Genomic DNA, 11,125 nt, shown 5'->3' on the forward strand with positions numbered 1-11,125 from the left:
ATAGCTCCATCGTCTCCACAAAAATTATATTGTTATAAATTTTGCAGAATATCTACTTACTACAACTATCAAATACTTATTCGAGGAGGTATTGTGAGAAACACAAAATCACACACGAACTAAAAGTTATAAGTTTACTTCTGTATTATATTACTTATGCCTTGAAACAGCCAAAAAAAAAACAATAAAAGTCATTAATGTGCCAAGATTATATAAATTCCTAAATAATGAATAAAATTAATAAATAATAGGTTATCCTTGAAACGGGTGAACATTAACCACAGCCTGACATAGTAAAGAACCTTTGACAAAGAACGCTGACCGAAGATGGCTCTAAGTTCAAATGTCACAACGCGTCCTTGCCTGCAAGCTGCCCCGGTATATATAGCGGCATCTTCTACTGAGGGGCATCATTCTCTCCATTGCTTAGCAATAACAAACACCAACACCTTTCAAAATGAAATCGGTACGTCTGTGACACATTGTGACTTTTAATATAGTGTTTTTTATAATAAGAATTGTGCTAACGGACCAACGGACCACATGGATTTGCCTGCGGGCATCTTCGCAATGCAAGACCATAACTCTTGTCTAACAATACATAAGCCATAATTATGTGTAATCTACACAAGCAACAATAATTTTTGGCTATTGTATTCCTTAGACAAGGAAAGTTCTTACAATGTGCAAAAGGCTGAGCTATCGAACTTTGACTCTGCTCAGACTTAATACACGGTTAAGATGAGACAGATTTTTGTCTAACATGTCTCTCTCGTTTTAATTCTAAGCATGTTTAACAATTAACAGTTTTTGCTTTTTTTTGTATCAAGCTGAGATACTTTTTAGCACTGAATTTTAATTATCCTGTTATAAAGTTATTTTATTGAGAACTTCTACTCAGGCTTTTTGGTTATCAGGTTTCATTTTTGTTTGAAGAGTAATTTTTGTACGAAGCTTCCGCTCTTTTGAGAGTTGTCCATTAATATTTTTAAAGGTGCATGAAGTCTGCTAATCCACGCTTGTTGGAGAATCTTCCGGACCCATGCTCTTTAGTCAACGGGTTGGGATGATGATGATTTGTCAGTGAAGAGAGGAGAAGTGTTAAGTGCCAAGCAATTGCATAGGATTCTGATAAGTGTTTTGTCCCACAGTTCATCGTATTCGCTCTGTTCGTGGCCGCGGCCGTCGCCGCCCCAGTCTCCCCCGACGGTGATGCCCAGATCCTGCGGTACGATAGCGACAACATTGGTGTTGATGGATTCAACTACGCGTAAGTTACAACTACTTTCTTAACACATTTCTTATAAGTGGGAGGTCCCGGGTTAGATTCTCGGCATCAGGGGTTTGGGGTTATTTATAATTCCTAAATTTCTGGTCTGGTCTGGTGGGAGAATTTGTCCGTGGCTAGTTACCATTCTACCGGCAAAGCCGTGCCACCAAGTGATTTAGCGTTCCGGTACTATAGAAACCAGAGGAGTGCTTATGAGCTTAATAAAAACTGCCCATACCTCTTCCAGAATAGCCCGCTTCCATCTTAGGTCGCATCATCATTTACCACCAGGTGAAATTGCAATCAATTCAATACAGCCATTTTAGTTTTGCTGCACTTCGCATCTCTTCAGTACCTATGTATTTAATCGAAATTTCTCACAGGGTACTGGGAGATTACAACTCCCCAAGAAATGATGATAATGATGAATTCTTATGAAAAAAACACATTTTAATAAAGATTGTCTAATAACTGGTGCTAGGCTGATCACAGAGGTCGTGAAGAGAAAAGTTTCCATTATTTCGGAATAAATCAAACAAGTTAATAACGCTGCCGGGTATCGATGCGGCAATATGTTAACAAATAAATATTAAGTAACACGAGCAAAGGATTTCATAACGCATAAAGCAATCAAATAATTTGAAGATGCTCCTTTTCGATAAGTTCTAGTTTACACTGTTAGTTTAAACTGGACCAGCTTAGTGCAGCAGACTGTGGCCAAATGTTTATGGCCAAAACCCTTCTCATTAAATCTGAGAGGAGACCCACGCTGTCTTGTGAGTCAGCGATGGTAATACTGACTGCGATATTTTACCTGCTATAATAACCGTTATTTTGTTAACAGTTACGAGACCTCCAACGGAATCAAGGGTGAGGAAACCGGAGTGCTTCAAAACGTTGGATCCGAAGACGAGGGCATCGCAGTCCGTGGAGCTTACTCCTACGTCGGCGATGATGGTAAAACTTACCTCGTCACCTACATCGCCGACAAGAACGGTTTCCAGCCCACCGGTGACCACATTCCCCAAGCCTAAGCTAAAGTAATCAGCCCCAACATCTAGTCCAAAAATACTCATCACCCCCCAACCTATCCCTAATTATTCCTCTGTTAAATCCATTTCTGTGATACGATTCCGATTTTTGTATATTTTGTTAATAAACTATTACGTTTTAATAATTTAATATGTGATTTTTCTTTTTTCCTTACACAATTTTACTAATTAGGTCCTCCAGAATATGCAAAATAAACTATATATTTATCATAGATCTAAATATACTTAATGCAAGGATTCAATCCAACTTTTCGCAAAGTTATGCGTTTTAAGCAATTAAACATCACTTGCTTTATCGCAAAGAAACCTGCATGCCTGAGTTCTTAATATGTTCTCAAAGGTGTGTGATGTCTGCCAATCCACACTTGGTCAGCCTGGTTGAATATGACACACCCTTCGCACTGTGAGTGCAGACCTGTGCTCAGTAGTTGACCAACGATGGGCTGCTGATGTTGATGACGATGATGAAATAATATACTGCTATCCTTTTCCATTGCTCCCTGTGGAAAATGATAGCATAACATCTAGATCCTTCAGTTAAATTAAATATATAAAACAAAATTAACCTCACTGTATTTATACCTCCCGTACTAGGGTAAATGATGCAATGTATTGCAATGTATGATGTATTATTGTAAGGTTTGGAATAGTTTTGTTTTTTTTTTGTTTATGTTACATGTAAGCACGGAAAAAAAAACATTGATCATTTATTTTTAATAAAGAAATATCCTGAATAATATAATTCATCAGTTTAAAATAACAAAAAAGAGAGAAAAAACTAGAAAAAATAATTTAATTATTAGATCTACAAAAAAAAACATAATTTAAATTTCCATTTCGCTTCAAAAGAAAGTTAAAATTTCCTGTTTTCCATGAAGGAGTTCACAAAAAAATGTGGAGTTAATTATGCATATTATATTCAATTCCGTGTTTTTTAAATAAAAATATGATATCACTTTACAATTTACCGCATACTTTTAATATATAATGATCATAACATAAAATTCTTCCACATATTAGGTTAAATATATTAACCTCCGACATATAGTATGTTAATTCCGCCGCGACCTTAGCTAGTCTCTACCCATCTTAAAACTCATTATAATTTTAATGTTAATCCTTGGAATAGTAAATTTTTGACATTTGGATTTTGTTTGTCATATAATGTTATTAGTAGCTAATGATTATTACTCTCATTTATCATTATTACCCTATTTAAAAAAATGAAAAAAAATATAAAGTAACTGAAATAACAAACAACAAAATAACAGAAACAACAAAAAGTAAAATGACAGAAATAACAAAAAGTAAAATTACAGAAACAACAAAAATAAAATAACAGGAACAACAAACAATAAAATAATAGAAACAAAAAAAAGTAAAATAACAGAAATAACAAAAAGTAAAATTACAGAAACAACAGGAAGTAAAATAACAATAGCTAATTGTTTATTATTATATCACACACATTTCATTTCTCAGACTATATTATATATGTATAAGACACGTTTCGAAAATTTATGAAAATAAATAAAATTAGATTTTACACGCGTTTAATAATCTTTGTATAGATAGAGAACTCTCAGACATGCACGTTTGTTTACGATGTTATATTTATGAAAGTTCAAGAAATAAAATATTAGACCTAACTGAAATAGTAATAATCATTTTTTGAGTTTTGTAAAGAGAGCGACCGCCTCGTGGACTAAGAGGCCGCGATGACCAGACCTTCGTTATTTTATAAAGGCTGAAAGTTTCTCGGCGTATTGTTCCCAACACAGGGAGGAACGATCAGCGACTATGAAGTTCGGATCATGGTGACTTTGGGAGATAACAGGTAACAAAAGGGGTAAAAAGTCTAACATCAAAGTAAGTCTTATTTTTTTTAATATTTTCTTCGGAATATTATTGCAAATCACGTCATGTATTGCCAGACACTTATAGTATCGTGGCAACCCCCTGCCAGACACCCGTAAATAATAATAAATAAAATAACGAAGGTTTACCCGTCGCGGGCTCTCTCTTATAAGGTTCTGTGGGTTTTTCTCGCGTAGGCTATTTTTGTTGCGGAAAATCTAAGACTTCGAGGATTCTTAAAAAACCTACATCCACCTGAACGTCGTCGTGGACTTCATCTATTTGGAACATAGACAGATTGCATCCTGGAGAGGGGCATAGTTAAGGCTACGTTTTATCCCGGAAAATCAAAAAGTGCCCACGGGATTTGAAAAAAATAAAACCACACGATTGAAGTAGCGAGAGCATCATGACTACCCAATACCCATATTATAAATGCGAAAGTGTGTTTGTTTGTTGGTTTATTGGTTTGTTGATTGGTCCTTTAATCACGTCGCAACGGACCAACGGATCTACGTGATATTTTGCATGGGTTTTTGCATTTTGCAAGACTTGGAGAGTGACGTAAGCTACATTTTATCCCGGAAAATCAAAAAATTCCCAGAGGATTTTTAAAAACCTAAATCTACGCAGACGAAGTGGCGGGCATCAGCTAGTCAGTTAGTATTATTATAAATGCGAAAGTGTGCTTGTTTATTCTTTAATCGTGCCACAAGAGGCAGAATCGACGTAATTTTTTCATGGGTAGGTATAATAAAAGACCTGGAGAGTGTCACAGGCTTTTTATTCTGGAAAATTAAAAAAAAATCCCACGGGATTTTTATAAACTTTAATCGCGGACGAAGTCGCGAGCATCGGCAAGTCATTTTACATATTATACAAAATTGTGCTCCATATACATATTTGATTTATTGAAAAGTCGTTAGCCATCTTTGGGAGATCAAGTCTTGTAAGGCAGGTAGCCTACATTATCTAGCACATCTTCGGTTAATGCCTCCTATCCACTGCATCCGACACGATTGTTGTTTTGATGATGACTGAGGACCATATTTCGTTGAAAAGGTGGCGGGGAAACGGTTGATGAGGAAGGTAGAGGACCGTGTATGGTGTCACTCTCCAAAAAGATGCGCACAGACTGATGAATGGATGGATGATTCTATCTAATTTCACTGAGAGACTTTTTAGTCGCCAAATAATATTTAACGGAGGAATCTATGGATCTCTACGAACTATGCATCGCGTATCCCATTCCAAATATTTTTTTTTTGATTCGTATTGGAAATCTGTCAATTACTGTATAGCTTTAAAACGCGGTGACAATCTGATATTATGGAGGTATTTTATGTTGTATTAGCACGAATGTAATCAAGTACTTAGTCTATCTTCCACCATAATTTTCAACACGGGACAGATCTGCAGGTAATGCTAGTGAACTACTATAATAAAATCACTCTATAGAGTACAACCTAGGATTTTTCAAAGCTGAAAATCATTTGAGGAGTAGGTACAGATGACGTCAATAACATTATATTGTTGTGCTTCCAGCTTAAATCATCATTTTGGCCAGATTAAGACTTTTATACTTTTCACTCAGCCTGTTTTTACTTGAAAGAAGCTATATATTATTTTCACCAAAAGTACAGCGAAAAATATGCCAGAATGTACTTCGTCAAAATAATATATGTATGTGTGCTACGGGATGGTCTTTTTTATCAAAGAATTTCAAGCATGAATATCAGGTAGAAAGCAAATAATAAATAATAATTAATTCAGAGAATATTTGACATAATTTATATTATTTGAATTTATTTCTATAATGTTGAATCTATGCAAATTAGTGCAGAGGAAGAGTCTTGACAAATTATTATCAGAGTCTTTAATTAAATATCTGTCATGAAATAAATTAAATATTTTTGGTTTTTTGAAATTATTAATGTTGTTAACCGATCGGATCGGACGTACTAGTAAACTAGCCTAAAGACACCACGAAAGTGAATGCCAAGGTCGGCACGCTAATTTGTTACATAATCGTACTCTTCACTTCGCCTTCTGCTTGAATACTGATCTGCAATTAAAGTCTGTTCGCTTATGCTATGGTTTCCTCCAACAGCGGTGCCGTTTTTAAACGGACGCAATATGATGACCGCAAAAAGACGGCCGTAAACATGTGGAGTGTTCGAGACTGCATTGACCGTTTTATTACGGTGAACAGACCACAAAGTACGTGTTAATGGTTGAAAATGGACGAACTTGATTTAGCGTTACTCGTATATTTGGAAGATGAACAATCATCAGAAGACGAAAATAGTCTAGTCTTTATGTTTTACATTATATAGCACATCATGAACCCGCACAAAATCAATTAAAATTTCATCATCCTCGCTGGTCCAGTTGATGAAACTCATTTTGAACAAAAAATATTTTAAAATGGCACGCAAATTAATATTACGCTTGAAAATACCTTCACCGCTATGAAAAAAACGTTGACAGACACTTCGACACCGCCAAGACGGCCGTCATGGAAATGGTGGCACCGGTTTTTGATGTTACGGTGTCAATTACCGTTATCTAGGAAACCGCGCCATATTGTTTACATAGACAACGTTCTAGTGACGTCATTCACCGCTGTATTGCGGCCGCTACATGATGGCACCGCTTTTGGAGGAAACCAGAGCTTTAGATGGTGTTTCGGTTTCTCATGGGAGGCAAAGCTTAGTGATTTAAAGTTCCGGTGCCGTGTAAAAACCAAAGGGTTCAATAAAAACTGCAATACACCGTCCAGGCTAGCCCGCTTCTATCATAAACTGTATTATCACTTACCACCAGGTAAGATAGCAGTTAAGGGCTAACTTGTATTTAAATAATAATATAATTAAAATAGATGAGGGCGACCTGTGTCGCACGCCTTGGCACGTGCCACATCTTATCAAAGCTGCCGCAGCGATTTCCAAGTTTGTCGCGTGCGCCGTACACCCTCAGGAGAATTTAGCATCAACCATATTTTTCATTAAAATTCCCTAGGTACCTAACGTGTCTGTATTATTTATAATCATATTTTATCACAATAACCATAAGAATAAAACAATAAGTATTCTATTAATTCTTAGAATAGAAAGTATTTATTTAACAAACACAGAATATGATAAAATAAAAGCAAAATAATAAGAGCGCCTGCGGGTGTACCGACACTACCTTAGACTATAGGATGATTGATGGGATGACACTAAATGATAAATCGTGCAGTTCCAATGACCCCTATGACGCTATAACACCTTTGCCTCGTAATATTTAACGAGACATGGTAATTCCCTTCTCTACGCGATCAAATCAAGCATAGTAATTAAGCATTAAGCAGTTTCCAGATTTCCGCACCCAATGCATTTAAAATATACCCATTTTTATGGATTTTGATGGATTTCATACAAACTTTCATCCCCTATTTACCTGACTCATTTAGGGGCGAAAAAGTCAAATCCAGACCTGCATTTTAAATACTAGCTAAACATTTTTTGAAACCCAGTTTGTTTGAATAAAAACCTTTCTATTCTATTCTAATCTATTCTATGCTATTTTATTTTGTAAAGGAATCACCAATGCAGCTAAAGAACCGAGGCCTACATATTTAAATGTATACAAACTAGGGTGACGAGTTTGTATATAAAAGTGCGAAATCTATATTCCAATCACAGTCGTCGCCACTTCGCCGAAAAATCCACCGACAAAATGAAATCCGTGAGTATTCCCTTTTAACTAGTTATCTTCTTATTCCTTCTAGCATGTTCCCAGTTACTAGCCAGGTTCTGCTTATTACATAACACTAGCTGATACCTACCCGTAACTTTGTCCGCAAGGATTTAGGTTTTTAAAAATCCCGTGGGAACTCTTTGACTTTTCGGGATAAAAAGTAGCCTTTGTCACTCATCAGGTCTTTGACTATACCCATGCAAAAAATCACGTCGATCCGTTGCTCCGTTGCAGGGTGAGTGAAGGTCAAACTAACAAACCAATAAACCAACAAACAAACCCACTTTCTCATAATATGTGTAGTGAGATAGTGATGCTAGTGGGAACTGGGCACGACTGTAGGTAAATAAAAAAATCACCCCAGACATGTTACATGTATAATGGTCTAATTGTCCATTTTCCTACTCAATCATCAGATGGATCATTGGCAACACGCATTGTTCTTCTTTGGTCTTCAGGCTAAGCCCCATAAATGAGCTTTTTTTTAAATAGACTAGCGCTTGGCTGCAATCAGATTGCTTGCAAGTAATTATGCAGCCTTAGACGGAACGAACTTGCCTTGCCTATTCACTCTTGACTTGAAGGTACCCATATTAAAATTGGAGGGGAAAACTGATGACAGAAGGGCGTTCCATATCCTAGCGGTTCGAATTAGAAGGAGGCAGATCGCGTCGTACGTTACCTCTTTACGAAAGTTCCGTAAAGGCTCCGTTAGACTCCGTAAAAAAAGGCTTAAAAAATAATATGTATGTGGAAACAACTTTAAACTGGATATGATAAAACTAAAATTATCGAGATGCCCATCTGATTAATATTCTTATCGTATATCAATGTGACATCATAGAGACTAGAATATTATGCCTGTTTTGGCCGACATTGAAATTAAAAAAACCTGTATTAATCACAAGGTTACCGCGTGCCCATCACTACTGAGCATCAGCCCCAACACGAAAATTGATATTTACATTGCTAATGAAATGAAATGAATTCACTTATTCCATGTACCATCATCATTATCATCACCATGATCAACCAATGGTCTGCACACTACAGAGTTCGGGTCTCTTCTCAGAATGAGAAGGGTTTTGGCCATAGTCTACCACGCTGGTCAAGTGCGGGTTGGCAGACTTCAGACACCTTTCAGAACATTATGGAGTACTCTCTGGCAAACAGGTTTCCTTACGAAGTTCTCCGTCATCGTTAAAGCAAGTGAATGTAGATTGTAGGTATGTCATTGCTTAGAAGTTAGAACGCACATTACTCTGAAAAATTGGAGGTGCGTACCCAAGATCGAATCGCCGACCTCTCGGGTAGGAGACGGACGTATTTACTACTGACTATCACGGCTTACTTCACACAATTAACATTTTTGCAAAACTAATTGCTAGAACATGTTCAATAAATAATTATAATCTCCAAAGATGCGCCGACTGTTGAGAAATTTATTTTACAATCTCCCTCATTCGTTGACATGACCACATTAGGATTGACCAATGGCGTGTTAATAATAATCCTCCAAGATGGTTACCAAAGGTCATAGTACTACTATCGGAGAAAATAGGCTGCGATGGCCCAGAACTTAGCAAGCGTGGGTTATTGCCAGAGGTGGGTATAACTGCTACTTTTAAATCATTTTCATTTGGTGAAATTATAATTAATTATTTTCACAGTGATTTCACAGGTGATTTTTCAATTTCCGCCCTCATAATTATTGTTTGCAATATTAATTTAACTTGAAATTAAATTGGCGATAGGTTGATCATAATGATGATGAAGATAATAAATGAGAAACCTGCTAGATGACGCCCGCGACTTCGTTCTCCGCATTTAAGTTTTGTGGGATTTTCGACCCGAGCTTAACACATAATATTGTATTGAAATGCTGTTACCACTAAACTGTATCCGTCAATTTTTAGTACGACCGATCAATTTTTTGCCGGATCCTGCTTTGTATGCTTGCGTGATCACGGTAATTGGAATAATATGGCACTAAATCGGATCCTATAAAAAACAGTTCCCGCAAAAAATCTGATTTATCAGCGTGAACGGGCCGTCACACTCACTGTCAGACCGACAGACACACACACACTTTGTAGTTCATAACATAAGCACAAAATATTGTGATATTAGTATTGATTATAATACAATTTACTTATGTATTCTATTCTATTCCAGTTCATCGTATTGACCCTATTCGTGGCAGCGGCCGTCGCCATCCCTTTGGCGCCCAGCTCGGACTCCAGGAACGCTGAGATCCTCAGCTACGAGTCAGACAACATCGGCGTCGATGGCTACAAATTCGCGTAAGTTATCATCATCATCATCCGAACTCACCGCCGGCCCACTGAGCCGCGCGGCGCGTGGTGGCGCGCTCTTGGGAAGGCCTATGTCCGGCAGTGGACGCAATCAGGCTGATTGATTGATTGATTGATTGAGGCAGGATTTATCACAACGTTTTCCTTCACCTCACAATTTTTTCCTAAACCGTTAAAGCAAGGTTCTCAAGGTTTGTGAAGTCTACCAATCCATACTTAACCAGCCAGGGGCTAAGTATGGTTTAAACGGGGTGGCGGGTTGGCGCTTCCAAAATCAATGTTTAAACCCTTTTACTACTCTTCTTCTTGCTTTGGCGATGCGATGGGATGATCATGTTGATATTTTGAAAGATACAATAGTTTAAAATACTCTTTTGTCAACAGTTTCAAAACAAGTGACGGCAAATCAGTCTCCGAAGATGCCGTCCTCAAGAACGTTGGCCTAGAAAACGAGGCTATTGAAGTCCGAGGCCAGTACTCCTACCCTGGTGATGATGGCAAGATCTACACCATCTACTTCTTGGCCAATGAGTTTGGATACCAACCCTCAGGCGACCACCTTCCCAAATGAACCACCCTTGACCGTCTAGTTGGATTTGCTTAGTTAGGATTAGTGAATATATGTTTTTTTGATTCCACAAACCGATTTTTGTTTTATTTATGGTGATTTCATAATGCGCAATTCATCATCATCATCATCAACCAATCAGCGGCTCACTATTAAGCACGGGTCTCCACTAAGAATGAAAAGATTTTGTTAATAGTAACCACGCTGGCCAGAGCGAATAGGATCTTCTAGGTAAACGCGTCCCATCTTAGGCCACATCATCACTTTCCATCAGGTGTGATTGTGGTCAAGCGTTTGCCTATAATGAATAAAAATGTAG

The 11,125-nt window shown here is 37.3% G+C and overlaps 2 protein-coding genes across 2 annotated transcripts; both read left to right on the top strand.

Annotated features, from left to right (window-relative positions):
- The first annotated feature begins 415 nt into the window (after nucleotides 1–415).
- On the top strand, nucleotides 416–2,452 carry LOC123867414 (flexible cuticle protein 12-like). Its single transcript, XM_045909409.1, has 3 exons — nucleotides 416–466; nucleotides 1,152–1,270; nucleotides 2,115–2,452. The coding sequence occupies exons 1-3, from the start codon at nucleotides 458–460 to the stop codon at nucleotides 2,302–2,304; spliced, it is 318 nt and encodes a 105-aa protein (XP_045765365.1). The 5' UTR covers nucleotides 416–457; the 3' UTR covers nucleotides 2,305–2,452.
- A 5,369-nt stretch (nucleotides 2,453–7,821) lies between these two features.
- On the top strand, nucleotides 7,822–10,809 carry LOC123867415 (flexible cuticle protein 12-like). Its single transcript, XM_045909410.1, has 3 exons — nucleotides 7,822–7,911; nucleotides 10,099–10,226; nucleotides 10,623–10,809. Exons 1-3 carry the CDS (start codon nucleotides 7,903–7,905, stop codon nucleotides 10,807–10,809), a joined length of 324 nt encoding a protein of 107 aa, XP_045765366.1. The 5' UTR covers nucleotides 7,822–7,902.
- The last annotated feature ends 316 nt before the right edge of the window (nucleotides 10,810–11,125 follow it).

Source organism: Maniola jurtina, chromosome 8, assembly GCF_905333055.1.
Source record: "Maniola jurtina chromosome 8, ilManJurt1.1, whole genome shotgun sequence".
Classification (NCBI taxonomy): domain Eukaryota; kingdom Metazoa; phylum Arthropoda; class Insecta; order Lepidoptera; family Nymphalidae; genus Maniola; species Maniola jurtina.

Bases quoted from the DNA above. Each gene is read 5' to 3' on its own strand.
- LOC123867414 (XM_045909409.1), top strand. The intron at 1,271-2,114 runs GTAAGTTACAAC...TTTTGTTAACAG, and splicing joins GTTGATGGATTCAACTACGC to TTACGAGACCTCCAACGGAA.
- LOC123867415 (XM_045909410.1), top strand. The intron at 10,227-10,622 runs GTAAGTTATCAT...TTTTGTCAACAG, and splicing joins GTCGATGGCTACAAATTCGC to TTTCAAAACAAGTGACGGCA.